Genomic DNA, 15,865 nt, shown 5'->3' on the forward strand with positions numbered 1-15,865 from the left:
TCAAATAAAATTTGACTCCATTTTTAACTTTTTTGCCTATACCATTATCTGCATATAGCTCCTTGTCCTGCTCAGTCCACTCTCTTCCCTCAATGTGGAAGGGGGTGAACTGTGTGAACAGTGACACAACATGACTGCCAGAGGGCGCCAAAGTTGGGTCCAACACAGACGGGATGGTCATTTCAATCATAGGCCTGAAGGACAAGATACAAAATACATTTGATTGTTTGGCAGCTCCTGTCAAGAAGTCAAATGGTTTGTGTCGTTGCTATTTGCAGTTTGCCTCGTCGAGGGGCGTCCATTCATAACGTCCATATAGGCCGCCTCCAGTATGTCCACACTCTCGCAGTTAATGTGAATGGAGCACTGATGATGAGGTCCTGGTTTGTTGTCTGGTGTGGGAGCTGCCCGAAAGTTTGGCAGCTTGTCCACTGCCACTATCAATAACAAAGGGAGGGGGGCACTTAAAACTGTGTGCAGACAGCATGGGTAATCTTATCTTTGAAATTTCTGTTTTGATAGTAATTTAATAATGGATTAGACAGTTGCATAAAAAGCCCAGATATTTACCATTAATCTTGGTGACAGGTGAAGTGTAATCGATTTGATCGACAGCTTTTAAGAATTCTGATGAAAGGGCACCCTATGAAAAAAACAGGAAGTAGTCAAAAATATATGTGCAGTCATCAATATTGCTGATGTTATATTTCTATAATTATTTTTACCTGCGGTGTGAGGTTCTTGAATGTGACATAAGGGGTGGCATTTGAAAGAACTATTCTACTATGAATCTCTGTGCCATCCTTCAGCACAACTCCCCTGGCAGCACCATCTGAGTCAACAACAATATTTTCCACATCCTGCAAGTCATATATATATTAAGCAAAAACCACAGTTGGAGAAAAAAATTACACAGTCGTGACACTTTTGCAGGATTGGCAGATGCCTTCCTATGATGAAACGTTACCTTTTCGGTGAAAATGTCTGCACCGTAAGATCGGGCGGCGTTGGCTAAAGCCTTCGATACACCTCCCATTCCGCCTTCCACATAACCCCAGGCACCTTTTTCTTTTTCTAACTCTCCCATCACGTGATGCAAGAGAACGTACCTACAACGTGCACATGTGAAATTCCATTCAGAGTAGCTTGAATGGATCTTAACAAGAAAGGAAACCAAAAAAAGGGGCAAATATGGCCTGCCTTAATCTATTGTATTCATTATTTTCATATGTTTTAATAAAACGTGGGCATCTAACATGATGCTTGTCAACCTCTATTTTGATTTCCTTAACAAATTGTCTCACCCGCTGCCAGGGTTGCAGGGACTGGTCGTGGCTCCAATCACACCGTCAGTAGCCAAGGTTGCTTTCAGTGGCTCTGACTCGAACCAACGATTCAGGATCTGACGAGAAAAAGCACGAGCGGTGTTGCTTAGAAACAGAAGTAAATATTTAGTTAAATAAATAACGACAAACCTTCATGATTGGCGCTGTTACGATTTCGTAAAACTCTGGAATGTTTCGACCTAATTTCAATCCTACAATGATGTTGAAAAAAAAACCACACAGCCAATGGTGACACTTTGTGACATTTAAACGGATTTCCAAATCATGTTACCGCATTTGACAACAGGCTTCAGTGTTTTGGCAGCGGCCAGCCTCCTCTTGAATGAGCCAGTTGTGACCCCCGGAATGTCAACAGGAGGGGCATCCAGGAGTGGGTGGATAGCGCCTGCTAGCTTCTCAAGGTGCATAATAAATTCTGAAAAAGCCTGATTGCAGAGACAGTTCGACCTAATCCATATGCAGCAGAGAGTATCAATAAAAACCAAGCACGTATTGTTCATAATGCTTCAATCACCTTTGCATCTTTCTGGGAAAATTTGCCGATCTCCTTCTGGTTCTCGGCGAGATCCGAGCCTAGTGTGAGTGACCTTGGTGGCCTACCCATCACCCCCTCCTCCAACATTGGAGTAAAAGCATGGGGATCCCTCATATACACCTTCAGCCCATGTTTCTGAGAACACAGGGTGGTTCAAAAAGGATGTCGCATGATTTCTTAAGCTTGCATTGTATACCTTCAGTTCCAAGTCCGCGTGAATGTGCGGCCGTAACAAGCTGAGCAAATAGGAACACCTGGAGAAATGGAAACCTGCAAGCACAAAAGAGTAAAGAGTGGAAAAGACCTGAATTTTTTTTCAGTCCAGAGGATGGCGACGTCTTACCGGGGAAGAGCTCCTCTGTCACCGCTGCACCTCCAAGCACATGTCTGCGCTCTAGCACTGCTGTCTGTAAACCTCCCTTCTGAAGGTAGGCAGCCTTGTGTATGCACACACAAACACACAAAAACAGTAATTTTGATGTGGAAACACAAGAGCCACAATACCATAGTTTTACAGCGTATAACGGGGACTCACTGCCACTAGTCCATTGTGTCCTGCAATGACATTAAAAGCAGGGAAGTAGGGGGGTTATTGGATAGAAGAATAAAGTTACAGAAAAGAAATCACGAATGTAGAAAATGAAGCCGCACAAGTTGTTTTCCAATCCGATTAAATTAACTTCCAAGTTAAAGTTAAAGCTGTGGGTTATATAAAGTCACACATTAACCAGAGAGCTTATTCTCTGCAGGGCAAACATTACAAAATGACTTGGCATGCATTGCAGTTGTGGTGAAGTTAAATGAAGCGTTGCATAAAATATTTGCAAAGCCCAACTATTTTTTTTTCTTTTCATCCTTTTTTTTTTTTTTTTTTTTTGCGCAACCAAAATTCGTCGCTCCTCACCTCCACCGATGACCAGTGCGTCATAGTGTGATCTAAAAGCGGCGTGTGTGTAGGGTCTTGCCACAGAGCCCAAAACGGTCGTGACCCTCCGTGCACGATGAGTCCACATTATAACAGCAGCCATTGAGAGCGTAAAGAATCCCACTTCCCGCCTCCCGGTTCGCCCACGGAAAAAAAAAAAAAAGGTTCAAAAGTCACTATTTTATCAGTTATACAAATAATTTAGTTTCGTTTTGTAAATGTTTTCATTTTAAGCATTAGACTAGACCACCATGCATAAATCAATGCTGAACATTACAAAATATTCATTTTAAAATAATTTTTATGTTGATTGTCATTATTCATTTTGACCACCCGAGGACGCAGTTGTTCCATACATGAGGTCAAAACTAGCCACGTCATCAAAACAAAAAAGTTATGAATTATTTGGAACCACTTTACATGAAACAGCTGCTGAAATATGCTCAACCAGGGATTGTGGCCTTCTCCCACACCCTTTAAAAATATATACATATAGTATGCTGTCACAATGTATGCAATTGTTATGTTGGTACAGTAAGATAAATTACTTTTAAGTAAAACGGCAGAAAACAGAATATGGACACACGACATTGTGGAGCTCTCTTTAATGTGATAGAGGGTCTATCTAAGACACCTTGTACCGTAATACATGATTTAATACTAAAGGAACTTATTGGCAACATTGAAATTCATCTGAGTGACAAGTGCTTTAGTGCTGCTGTTTTGGTTAGCAACAGAGTTCACAGTGTTGCCACTGTGATTTGAGCAAATTGTACCCCACCCAGTGATTAATTGTATAATGGTGTTTCTTAAAGAAAATATACAAATGATGATAGCATTAATCCTATTATTTGGAGTATTGTAAATAATGCTGTAATATTCTGTACTTGCGCATGTTGAATAAGAAGTTTTTGATTTCTAACTTGACTGGTGTTGTATATTATCTATAGTGTACTTGACCTGGTTAATTGTCATGAGAGCATTGAGATGGGCTCTTCAGACATTATTGCTGCAGAAGATATTGGCCTTCTTGAAAAGCCATACATCATCATCATCATCATTGCCATTATCAGTCCACAGGGAAAAGATTGCTAGGGTGTGAGGAAGGGATAGTTTTACAAAAACAACAGGATATAATCATGTCATCTTTTCCTCATAATGGGGAATTCTGGATTGTATTTTGCTTACATTGTGTAAAATAAGTCTTCTTGGTTGCATAGATGGTGCACTCTGTTGGATGAGGGAGTAAAATGAGGTGTTGGGGGTGTTCTAGGATTTCCCTCCTGGGCCGCCACCCTTCTCCCTTGCTGAATTAGAGGAGGAAAGAGAAATGATCCTGACAGGCTGAACGCTCCACTTTTCCTTTAAGGAACGTCTGCGGACGACACCCAATTGGCTGTAACGAGATCACAAGCAGCCGATTTTGTTCATGTAAGCAGAATTTAACACTTTGTTCCCCTTTGTCGGCAGAAATTCAACACTCCAGCTTGCCAAGGCTCTCTCAGGCATTAAAGGAGAAAATTAAATTAGGTTATTATTACAGCACCACAACAAAACACCAACGCGTCATTTGCTTGGAGGGGAAGAATAACTTTCTTTCCCTCCAGACTGAGAAACTGATGGGCCTTGAAGTATTATTTAATTGTATCACAGAGTTATATTAAGCTGTTTTACTGAAAATAAATCAGACTTTAGAATGAAACTGTCAGATAACATTTAATGGAATGTTTTGGAGGACAATTTGATAAAGGTCATTTTTACAATTTATAGAACTGTTGTTACTTTTGTAAGACTTTGCTAGCATGCACTGAATCTGCAACAGACAGACAGACATTTTCCAGGTGACTAGTTTAGATTATATTGATAATGTGGCTCAATAAGGTGTCCAAAACAATGCAATGACGTGGCATGCCAAAATGATGCTTTATTAACATTTCATTTTCATTTTTCCATCATACCAACATTGCAAAACAGCATGAAAATTGGATGCACACATGACTGGAAATTTAACGCCTAACTCTCTGTTTCTGTTCATCTGAAGGCGACTATTACTTAACGTGGGGCGGCCTGCAGTGACCATTTTGATTGACAGTTCTAACAGCCTATAGCGGGCGGAGGACATGCCTCTCGGAGCCAATCATCGTCGTCGCTCGGGCCTTGGCGTGTTTCCGTCATCCCTCGGCCTTGCTTGGCTGCGGCTGGGAAGTAACGACACGAGTGGGAATGTGGCCGGGCAAGTAGCTGCCAAACCCACCTAAGGGAATGCAAAGTTTTGGCGCCGAATTGTACACTTTAAGACATTTGTGCGTGGCTGACCAGCCCCCTTCCTCCAGTCGTTCGGTTTCTCATGGAAGCGGATGGATTTGTAAGGAGGCGTCGGATGACAGCGGAGTCTGCAGGCAACGATCCCGGGGTTGCTGGTGCATCAGCCGGGGCAGAAGTTCGATGGCTGGGGGGCAGGTTCCTGGGAGTTTCGGAAAGTATCGTGGGTAGCCTTTCGCCGAGGATCGGAGGCGAGACCGAACTACAGACTGCTGATTTGACCCGTAACGCTCAGGATCAAACAGATGACTCTGAACCGGACTACGAGGGCTTGCCACAGGGAGCCTCCACGAGCACGCACATGTTGGCCGGAGCCGTGGCCGGGATTATGGAGCACTGCCTCATGTTCCCCATCGATTGTGTTAAGGTAGCCTAGCTCGGTGGCGGATAATTGCCCACACGATTCAGCCTATTTCTGAGCCATGCATTCTGGTAGAATTCCCTTGCTGTTAGCATAGCTCGTTAGCCTCCCATGCTAACCCAAACACGCGTCAGAGCTTAGCACAAGGTCAGCGGTTAGCTTCTCCTAGGTAACGCGTTAGCATGCTAACTTAACCATTCAACTAACATTAAGTGGTTAACGTACCATTTATAGTATCTCGATTTTGAACCGAGTCTCATTCTGCATCTTGTTTGTCACTAATTCTGGTAAAAAAAAAACAAAAAAAAACGATTAGCTTGTTTCGTAACTAATGTTAACAGGTGTATTTGGAGGGTAAACTGAAAAAGTTGCTAACATGAGTCAACAGATGGCATCTCAGCCAAGCTCAAACCACTGAGCTATCAATAATCAAACAATCAATCAATCAATCAATCAATCATATGTGCAAACCCCAGGTCCAAGGAATAAGCAAACATGGCACATAATGTGAAGTAACAACAGCATAAAAACATTCACAAGTAAAATATATTCCATGTCGTTCAAAAGTTCTATCACCAAGGCAATTCATATTATTTCAGGAAATGACCTCAATCTTTAGCATACCAGTCTTACAAAATCAGCTGACAAGAGGCACATGTCTCCTGTTTGTTGTAAAATAGGATTGTGTCCAGACCTTTTGACCACAAGGTCAGTCAGTTGAAGAGATGACACAAATTGATCTTAGGACATCCATCTGTCTGTGTCACACTGAAAAGCTCAATGCCCACCCTTCATCCACGTCTTAAACACCTGTAGTCTTCTCGCACAGCCTGTATGGACTGAGTCGAGGCTCCTGTTTACTGTCCTTTTTTGTAAACAGCCAATGGAGCTCAGTAGGAAGTCCTTGATACATATCTATTTTCTTCAATGCTAAATTATTCTTGATTGAATTATTTTGACAAATCATGTCATTCGGGCAGTATCATGAATTATTGATAATACAGTTAAGGGTAATTTGAGCAAAGGTTTCTGTGTTAATCAGCACCAACAAAGTAACTCGCAGTTTTAAAAAGGTTGGTGACCCCTGACATTCGTACACAAACTAGGTTTGCTCGTCGTTGGGCTCTGCTGTAAACTGAAAACGTTGTGTACACGTCGGGCTTGGCTAATGTGTGCAGCATTGCCTAGCTAGCTCTCTGTTAGCCCTTCATTCCTGCTAGCACAGGGTCTCGTGGGGCCCTGTTTATTCATTGCACAAGCCTTCTAGCATGTGTACACAGAATGGAGTTCAGTTGTAAATTTGTCAACCGGAATGCTGCTGTTGGAGGCTTATGTCACTGTTTGTGCAACTCTTTACTTGACACACAAGAGCAACATGATTGACTCAGTCTTCAGATTAATTTATCGCTGTTTACGGTTGCGGACACAAAGAAAGTTGTGATCTCGTGTCAGTGCGAACACAGGCAGGATATACAACCGTGTCCTCGTGACCTTGGAGCTTACAGCTTCGTGCTTCCTTCTATTCAATAAAACGTGTACACCGACACGCTCTGCACACCCAATTCCAGCCATTATTTGCTCACGGGGCTCTTTCATTGCTGTGTGATTGTTGATTTTGCCTTCATTTTGATTCCTCCTCAGACAAGAATGCAGAGCCTCCAGCCCGACCCGGCCGCCCGCTACCGGAACGTGATGGATGCCCTCCGCCGTATCGTGGCCACGGAGGGAGCGTGGCGGCCGATGAGAGGCCTGAACGTGACCGCCATAGGAGCGGGGCCTGCCCATGCCCTGTACTTTGCCAGCTATGAGAAACTCAAAAAGACTCTGAGTGATGTGATCCACCCCGGGGCTAACAGCCATTTGGCTAATGGTACCATAAAACTTACAGATTACACAAATAGGCTGTGCTGTATGGTGACAACAAAACCATACTGTTGTATATCCACACTGTTTACAATCTAGGCCCAGTAGTACATGCTATAACATTCTGGCTTCTGATTGGATGGAGCATTTCCATTCAATGTAGTTCTGCAGCTAAATTCCAGTTAGATTTTACTCAATTCCCGTGTGTGGAAATCCTGATACTGAATGCCATTGTGCCCTTTTCCATGTTTTCCCTGCTCTCTCTCTTACTTCTTTCCAGAGTATTAGGAGGCTGGGTAAGTCCTCTTTCTCCCAACCAAATAACTCTTGGTTTTCCTTCTTTGGGGGGGCTTCCATAAAAGCAATGAACAGTGTTGTCCACTAAATGTCTCAAAAGATTGGACAACTCGCTGAGTTATGCAAATCAATGCCATGTTTTTTTTCATTTAGCAAAGGCTTACTTTTGATATTTTCCTACTCCACCCCCGCAGTCAGTAGGCCATGTGAATGCTTCCACTTACCTGAGATCATTTTAATGTCTGAGTCATGTTAATTGCAGGAGCAGCCGGTTGTGTGGCCACTCTGCTTCACGATGCAGCCATGAATCCATCAGAAGGTACAAGCCATGTTTTGTTTTGTTTTGGAGATCTTTATGACTATAGGAGTACTGTAGTATCTCCTATTACTGCAGATTCATTTATACATTATTCATTAATTTCTCTTTTTCTTATTTTCTGTCTTCAACTACTTATCACAACCGCTTGGACATTCTCGTGGTCATGACGTGGTCCTCCCAAGTTGTGAAGCAGCGCATGCAGATGTACAACTCCCCTTACCGCGGCGCGTTGGACTGCATACGCGCCGTGTGGCAGAAGGAAGGCCCGGGGGCGTTCTACCGCAGCTACACCACCCAGCTGACTATGAACGTGCCCTTCCAAGCGCTCCACTTCATGACTTACGAATACCTGCAGGAGCTGCTCAACCCCCACAGACAATACAACCCCTCGTCCCACATGCTGTCCGGCGCCCTGGCCGGGGCCCTAGCTGCCGCCGCCACCACGCCGCTGGACGTGTGCAAGACCCTCCTCAACACCCAAGAGTCCCTTGCCCTCAGCTCCCTTTCGACCAGCCAAGGAGCCCACAGACATATCACAGGCCTGGCCCACGCCTTCCGGACGGTATATAGGCTGGGCGGCCTGCGGGGCTACTTCAAGGGAGTGCAAGCGCGAGTCATCTACCAGATGCCCTCCACAGCCATCAGCTGGTCCGTATACGAGTTCTTCAAGTATGGACTCACCAAGCACCAGCACGACAAGAGGCGAGCACAGCAGATGGAGGCGGAAATGTAAACACCGCGAGGTGAAGCCAGCTTATAACGCACAGCGTATGAAATCGCATCATGACCCATCTCCACTGTCCCATTAGCCAGAGAGGCATTTCCAGAAAGAGTTTTTAAAACGCCGTTTGCTGATTACGCACAATTTGATTTATGTTGCTTAGCGAAAGAAATGTCAACACAGTATTAACATTCTTCAACTAGAGGCCACAGATTGTCACCAGAAGAGGGCAGTAGTGTTGTTTTCCTAACGTTTGTTATGGATCACCCCCACCCCAGCCAATACTTCATGTTTGCAGTTCAAAAGCTTTTCATTCACAAAGACTTATAATTGATTATTTTTAATTAATGTTTAAATCAGTGGTGGAAACTTGAACCCCACAGTCATTTATATAATAACACCCAAATCTGCATTTAAATATTTTGAGATTGCGTTTTTGTATTTGGCCCCTTTTTATTGTCCACAGCTAGACTTTGGGCATATCGAAAGCATATATTTAATTTAATTTCAGTTTTTCAATGCTTAAAAATATGATCCATAATTTGTTTTGTGGCACTTACACGGACAACCCCATGTCCTGCTCAGCTATTCACCATTATTGCCTTGTCTGCAGATGGCTTTTCTGAGTCTTATCTTAGTTTCTCTCATTGCTACTACTGTGTTATCGTCATGTCCTTTGAAGGCACCGGTTGCATGGAACAAAACAGGCCGCGCCCCCAAAATTCAAGATTCAGCTTATTAAGCTATTTCGCAAAATGTTGCCAACGCACCCATGTTGAGTAAATGGAAACTGACTGATTATGAATTGCACTCATCGTTAAATAATAAATTATGAGCAGGGGACAGTGCTCATAAATCATCCAAAATCATTTTCGTTTCTATTTTTATTGTTTGCATACATTAGTTCTTATGCGTCAACTCAATACCAATGGGACATTTAACGATTCCAGTACAGAATGTCAAGCTGAAATTTCCTTTTAGTTTGAAACAGGTGCAGTCTTCACGAGTGCAGGTGCTGCTTTCAACTTTGACCTGAAGCCTCGGTAGGGTGTCCTGAGCGAGACGGCTGCTCTATACCTCAAGACAACATTGTAGTTGGTGTAGAGGGTATGTAAATAATCCATATATACGCAACACAATAACAACATTTTGACAAAGGATTTTTCAATTACATCACTAGGTTAAAGCAGGTATCCAAATTTCCAATGCGTCCCATCCAAGTGTATTTAATGTAATAGAAGGCGATTTATTCCTCTCTTTGAAACACACACATATTCGTGTACAGTATGAAAACACCCTGGTGTTGACAAAGGGATGGCAGATGGACACACTTTCTCCCTTGTGTATTGTTAGAAGCCTGTTTTGGAAACTCAAGCCTCTGCTCAAAATCCCTTGGAGCAAGCACCTGTGGACGTGGTCCCATTTTCACACACGCTAAGGCAATTTCGGAATATGAAGCTCTTCCTCTGTTAGTTCTCCCTGGACCTTACCGTCAAAAAAGTTACATGCAAAGTTTTTCATCAACAGAAAAAACTAATATCGGCCTTCATGAGTGTGAAACCTTGGGAGTGTGTGTAACATTGCACCATTGTTATGGATGAATGCAGGTGTCCACCACTTTCTCTCCCACTCACACCCATGCTTCTTTTTTCTTTGAAAATGCACACGAGGTCATTAAATCGTCATTGGAACACTTCAGACTGGAACTTAAGATCCAGCACACAGCTCCTGTGCACGTCCATGCTCATGTGCGAAGTGCAGTGTGTGTGTGTGTTCTAAAGCAACACAGGTGCAGTCAGGGACACTGAAGAGGAAACAGACCTCCTTGCCCTTTAGAACTTGATCTTGAAAAGGAAGCTGTCACGTTAGCTGAGCTGCTGTGCCTTCCAGCTCATGTCTGCTGTGATGACACCTTCGCACCCTTACTAACCCTCACAATTTTTTAGGTTAGGTTTTTTAGGGGTGCTGACTCCCTGAGCCACCCTTGGTCTCCTCCTTTCATGATATTCACTTGTTTTTTCTAACCACTGTGATTTTTCTTAATGGCAGAGGGAAGAGAGAGTTTTGATTATATTGCTTCAAATTGTGTGGAAAGGAGTAAACTGTTGAAGAAATAAGAGAGGCCACATAGGGATGGTGTGCTTGGCTTTTGATGGATGTGGCGTCCCCATAGGGGAGCTGATATAGTTTAGTATAGAGCTCTCGAGGTTTCACTGTAAATGTTTACATTCCCTAGTGTACTGATGTTATCTGCTAAATGTTTCTGGAACAAGCCTAAAAATCTTACTGGGTGAGACTTTGCACACATGAGAATAGGTCAAACCGGCAGACATTTTCCCCCAAAAATATGCAAGTCAAAACATTTTGTATTTTTAATGATTTTGGTTCCCATTAATCAATTTAGTTAACATGTAAATTGTCACATGCTAGCATGTTAAATACATTGACTTGACACTTTCCACACTGAGCCACCATCTACAGGTATGAAGATGTATAGAGTTGTCTCTGGTGACAAGAAAACAGCGTCCCCGTGAGGTAGCTTGGTATACACTCATCTGCCGCACTCAGCCAGACGGTATTCTGTTTGAGCTTGCATTTGTGGAATATGAATTCAGCAGCAAAATCCAAATCAAAGCTGTTTTCTGAGTTTGGTCATGTGACATTTGTAAACTGAGTCATGATTGAATGTTACCTGAGCCCTGAGCAACTGCAATATTATTTTCAGTTGACAGCAAAATGGCTGATCCCTAATAATTAATTGATAATTGTTACTCAAACACGATATTCAATGTTATACCCGTGGGGGCGCTTATAGAACATACTATCGTAATGACATTTTTAAAGTGATTTTCCCTTTAATGATCTTTCACAATGTTATATTTATATCTAATATGAGAGCATGATTTTATTCATTCTACACAATTATGGATACATTATTTTGTCATAATTCATAATATAAAAAATCAAAATTGACAAAGGGTCAACACCTTGAGGTTATTCCAGTTTAATATAAACAAATGTATGTTTTTTTTTTCTTATTGAGTTAATATTTAAATATATACCATTCCAATCTACAGTATACTGACCTAAATGTAGTTATGAAATATAAGTGTGTGTATACTGTCGCCCAAAGACCCAATTGCATCAATTATACACAGCATGAAACAAAAGTTGCATTTCGCCCTTCTTTTAAATATGTGACATTTTTGTGCAGCGCTATATACGGCCCTGGGGAGGACTTAATAAAATGACCTCAGATAGGTAAAAGGTCCCCCAGCCCCTGTGTGTGTGTGTATTTGGAGTGGTTACCATGGGAGCCTTTTGTCCGTGGGACGCCACCTCACTCAGATGAGCTTTGCTATCTTTGGAGGCATGCAGATAGCGATCGCTGCACTCTTGCCGTCGTCCGGCCTGCGTCCTCAGGCACCGCCGTCCTGTCGCCAGCTCTATTTACACTATAGCACCGCCGTGCACCGCGGACGCAGCGACCAGGGGGAAGTGAGTGTCCATCATGGAGACAAACGCTCTGTTTATGTTGTCATTCGCCTCCATTAGTGACAGCCAGCAAGGAGGAGAACCACTAATGGATTCTAATTAACACATACGCGCGTGGGCGTCCCAATCAACTCATGAAGGAGTATATGATTCAATACACAGAACCATGTTTCATCATCATCATTTTTAAATTTCCATTTCTTTTTTTTAAGTGCATCTTGTGAGGTTGTCTGGTTAATGTCCATCTGCGAATCCTGACCGGAAGTACATTCTCCAAGTTTCTGGTTCTCGTCTCAGCAAATACTCCTTGTAACGTTCTCACAGGAAAGACACTAATACTATTTAAAGATTAGTGTCACTTTTTTAAAAAATAGCTCGGGGCATTTTTTTTTAAGTTCACGCTTGACTGTGCAGAAGTCTTAGGACACCACACGAGCACTAAAATAGTTATTTTTCCATGCGTAACAGCCATTTTTCCATTGTTTTCAAAGTTAATTTCATGTACACTGACGATTGTGGATTGCGCTCTATGCAATTACAGTATAAAGTGGAAGGGGAAACTTGTAATGCTACAGAATTGTCCTTCTAATTAAATGGGGGTGTCAGTTTAGGATTTCAGAATAATATATTTCATGACGGTCCAATTAATTTTGCGTAACATTGATATAGTCGTTAATATTGATACTAAATTTCGTCGAACTCGGAGCCATGCACTTAGGCAGACAGGGATGTGTCCCGTGCAGCCAAGTGACTAATAATAATAATAATAATAATAATAATAATAATAATAATAATAATAATAATAATAATAATAATAATAATAATAATAATTTAGGTTAGTTAATAAGTTTCGGCTAATTCAACATTTGTATTGATTTGATATTGTCTTTATAAATATTATACGAAGTGAAAAAGTAAGTATACAAGTATAAGTGAGTATACAAAGTAAGTAAAAAGCTTCAGCTTCATTTGACTTTTCCCGATATGCTCTGCATGGGTTAAAAGTAACACTAAATATTTGATTGAAATATTGGATTTTTTTTTGTTTAGTGAAAAAAAGTGAATAAAAGTTAGTTCAACATCAGAAACTAACTTTCATTTACTCATTTCATTGAGTTAAATATTGAAATGCCCGACATCAATAATGAAAATTTGTTCACAAATATTTGCTAAATTAAAAAAAATTGTTTAACATTTTAATACACACACCTTCAAAACAAAATTTAAGAATAAATGCCAGTGTCATAATTTCATTTCATATTTATAATTTTCAGTTTATTGAATATGGGCGTAAACAGCCATAAATACAACAGCTCCATTAATTCACTAGCTGGAAAAAATGTGTCACACGTGAAGGGAAAACAATTTTTAGCCTATATCACAATAATTAAAAAAAAAACGTATCCAATAGATGCCTCAAGTTCAAGATCATAACTTGTGGCAATTCACTGCGGAAAGCGTTCAATTGGATGACTTCATTGATAACACTGTCATAAAACGTAGCCCGTTGCATTTAGTTCAGTCAAACTTTACATTTCGATTGCACCCCATTCAGAATATTCTCAAAAGGTAGCCTATACATCCAAAGTGTGCGTCCAAAGGTGCATTACCATGCCCTGATCCCCTGCAGAGTCCCCTGGCACGGAGGGACCACCGCTCCTTGTGCGGACTGACTTTGCGTCTGCGCGCCCAGCGGTCCCAAATTCATGTTCATGAAGGCGTTGGCGGCGCTGTTGGAGGGCGGCAGAGCAGGTAAACTAGTACAAGAATAAGTGTTGGTGTACACCGAGTTGTTGTAGCTGTAGGCCGGGTAGCCGTTGTAGCCGTACGCGCTCGGTGCTCCCACCGCTGAGTAGGACGTGTTATAAGTCGGGGATCCAGTCAAACAAGGCCTGCCGTCCCGCACCAGCACCGGCACGGCCACCCTCCTGGGCGGCGGGGGAGGCGGCGGAGGACCCGGTGGGTGATGATGGTGATGGTGGTGGTGATGTCCTGCCATCTCCAGTGTCTTGTCCTGCCGCTGCCTCTTGCATTTGTACCTCCGGTTCTGGAACCAGATCTTCACCTGCGTGGGCGTGAGTTTGAGCGAACCCGCCAGGTGCTCTCTCTCCGGGGCGGACAGGTAGCGCTGCCGCTTGAAGCGACGCTCCAGCTCGAATACTTGAGTCTGAGAGAAGAGCACCCGAGGCTTCCTCCTGGTTCTCTGCTGCTTGCCCGGCGGCTTCTCGGCCTCCTCGCACCGCGATGCACAACCGACCTCTGCGTGACGACACATGCAAATTTGAAGTCGCCTACAAATTCCCGACATAGCCTAAATATTTTACACTAGAGGTGCATCAGTTAATTTATTTTTATGTATTTATCATATTGAGACAAAAAATTATCACAATATTAATAGTAAATTTTTCCATGTCTGCATCACTTCATTTATTTTCACAGAATTTATTTTTGTGTTTTATTACGTTGGCATTTCTATTTGAGACGAAAAATTGTCACAAGATCAATGAAATAGTTTTACGTATATATGCATATTTGTTTGATCTATCTATTTTAATATTGAACATTTCAAATAGGATTATTTCTCGTGGGACACACATATTTGACACAAAACTTCAATTTTGGGTGAATATTTCTTTTCATACAGGTACTGAATCATCACAAGACAAGATGTTTCTCGGCAGATATATATATTTGAAACTTCAGAGAGCACTTTATTATAGCTATCATCCTTATGTCAGGTGAGCGCCTCCCTTTCAAAGGCCACTGCAGGACACAGATGTCTATTAATATTTAGTATTGCTGTTGACAATTTTCACTCAAAATTCTGCAGATGGACAAAGGCATTACTCAAAATGAACATATGGTTAACTTAATAACCTTACTGAAAGTGTCGATCAAAACTGTCAAAATTGACTTTTTATTACAACTCTTGTGTCATCTCGTGCGTTTACCTCAACAATTAGGTCATGTTCTGTTTTTTTTTTAATGCAACTGAGCACCATGCATTCATATATTTGCATTTGTCACTGTTTTAGTCAAACGTCTATACTATTAAATTAACAGTGGAGAAACGTTGAATAAGCAATGTGGATTCAATGAGTCTTGCAAGTAATTGTCATAATTTTTGAAACTTTGGACTATGCATGAACACTCTCAAATATAGGCATTTAATAATGCACTCACTTGCGTCTCGGTCCTCCTCCTGCTCGTTCTCCAGTTCCAGCTCCACAGGGTGGATCTGCGCCGGGTTGCTGAACATCTCCACTGGCAGTCCGGACTCCGCGTGCAGCCTGTCGGCTCCTGCAAGCGCGCCGAGGTACGACATCCTCTCGTCGCTCTCCGAGCTGATTGGACTGGGGCTATCCCTGCGAGCCAGCATGCAGGAGGGCGGCGAGTGCGCTCGGAAAGCACCGGTCTGCACCGGGAGCGCGCCAGATAGACCCGAGAAGCACGAGATGAACTGGAATTCTTGCGATTGCTGTTGCAGCTCCAACTTCAAGATGTCCTTGACAGAAAAAGGCGTACTGGAGGATGTTATAACAGGACTGGGGAGCATGGTTTCCTCCAGAAAAAATATTTGTGTCCAAATATAGAATTAAGCTACGTGCGTACAAGGTTTTCTCTTTTTCTTCTTTCAAAACAGGACGATCTGTGGAGACATCCCTCTTCTCCGGCTGCTCA

At 42.3% G+C, this 15,865-nt stretch overlaps 3 protein-coding genes across 3 annotated transcripts in view; 1 reads left to right on the forward strand and 2 right to left on the reverse strand.

The window, feature by feature from the left end:
- Positions 1 to 2,943, reverse strand: part of pyroxd2 (pyridine nucleotide-disulphide oxidoreductase domain 2) — a 4,026-nt gene extending 1,083 nt beyond the window's left edge. The window contains exons 1-13 of the mRNA XM_088385232.1: positions 2,786 to 2,943; positions 2,417 to 2,436; positions 2,225 to 2,318; positions 2,078 to 2,151; positions 1,861 to 2,016; positions 1,618 to 1,771; positions 1,476 to 1,537; positions 1,305 to 1,402; positions 968 to 1,109; positions 726 to 860; positions 571 to 643; positions 284 to 437; positions 43 to 194 (exon numbers count right to left, since the gene is read on the reverse strand). Of these exons, the coding sequence (XP_088241358.1) occupies positions 43 to 194; positions 284 to 437; positions 571 to 643; positions 726 to 860; positions 968 to 1,109; positions 1,305 to 1,402; positions 1,476 to 1,537; positions 1,618 to 1,771; positions 1,861 to 2,016; positions 2,078 to 2,151; positions 2,225 to 2,318; positions 2,417 to 2,436; positions 2,786 to 2,909 (1,438 nt within the window). The 5' untranslated portion in view covers positions 2,910 to 2,943. The remainder of the gene's footprint in view (positions 1 to 42; positions 195 to 283; positions 438 to 570; positions 644 to 725; positions 861 to 967; positions 1,110 to 1,304; positions 1,403 to 1,475; positions 1,538 to 1,617; positions 1,772 to 1,860; positions 2,017 to 2,077; positions 2,152 to 2,224; positions 2,319 to 2,416; positions 2,437 to 2,785) is intronic.
- A 2,025-nt stretch (positions 2,944 to 4,968) lies between these two features.
- On the forward strand, positions 4,969 to 9,558 carry slc25a28 (solute carrier family 25 member 28). Its single transcript, XM_088385233.1, has 4 exons — positions 4,969 to 5,495; positions 7,131 to 7,359; positions 7,912 to 7,968; positions 8,151 to 9,558. Exons 1-4 carry the CDS (start codon positions 5,154 to 5,156, stop codon positions 8,699 to 8,701), a joined length of 1,179 nt encoding a protein of 392 aa, XP_088241359.1. The 5' UTR covers positions 4,969 to 5,153; the 3' UTR covers positions 8,702 to 9,558.
- Positions 9,559 to 13,541: 3,983 nt separating this feature from the next.
- nkx2-3 (NK2 homeobox 3) lies at positions 13,542 to 15,865 on the reverse strand. The gene is made up of 2 exons (XM_088384952.1): positions 15,368 to 15,865; positions 13,542 to 14,443 (listed from the first exon to the last, which is right to left on the reverse strand). Exons 1-2 carry the CDS (start codon positions 15,738 to 15,740, stop codon positions 13,791 to 13,793), a joined length of 1,026 nt encoding a protein of 341 aa, XP_088241078.1. The 5' UTR covers positions 15,741 to 15,865; the 3' UTR covers positions 13,542 to 13,790.

Source organism: Syngnathus floridae, chromosome 9 (genome assembly GCF_059516105.1).
Source record: "Syngnathus floridae isolate MCC-2025c chromosome 9, RoL_Sflo_1.0, whole genome shotgun sequence".
Lineage (NCBI taxonomy): Eukaryota > Metazoa > Chordata > Actinopteri > Syngnathiformes > Syngnathidae > Syngnathus > Syngnathus floridae.

Coding starts and splice junctions, on each gene's coding strand:
- slc25a28 (XM_088385233.1), top strand. CDS start 5,154: ATGGAAGCGGATGGATTTGTAAGGAGGCGTCGGATGACAGCGGAGTCT. Junction 5,496..7,130: donor TCCCCATCGATTGTGTTAAG/GTAGCCTAGCTC, acceptor ATTCCTCCTCAG/ACAAGAATGCAGAGCCTCCA. Junction 7,360..7,911: donor TAACAGCCATTTGGCTAATG/GTACCATAAAAC, acceptor TGTTAATTGCAG/GAGCAGCCGGTTGTGTGGCC.
- nkx2-3 (XM_088384952.1), bottom strand. CDS start 15,740: ATGCTCCCCAGTCCTGTTATAACATCCTCCAGTACGCCTTTTTCTGTC. Junction 14,444..15,367: donor GGAGGAGGACCGAGACGCAA/GTGAGTGCATTA, acceptor GTCGTCACGCAG/AGGTCGGTTGTGCATCGCGG.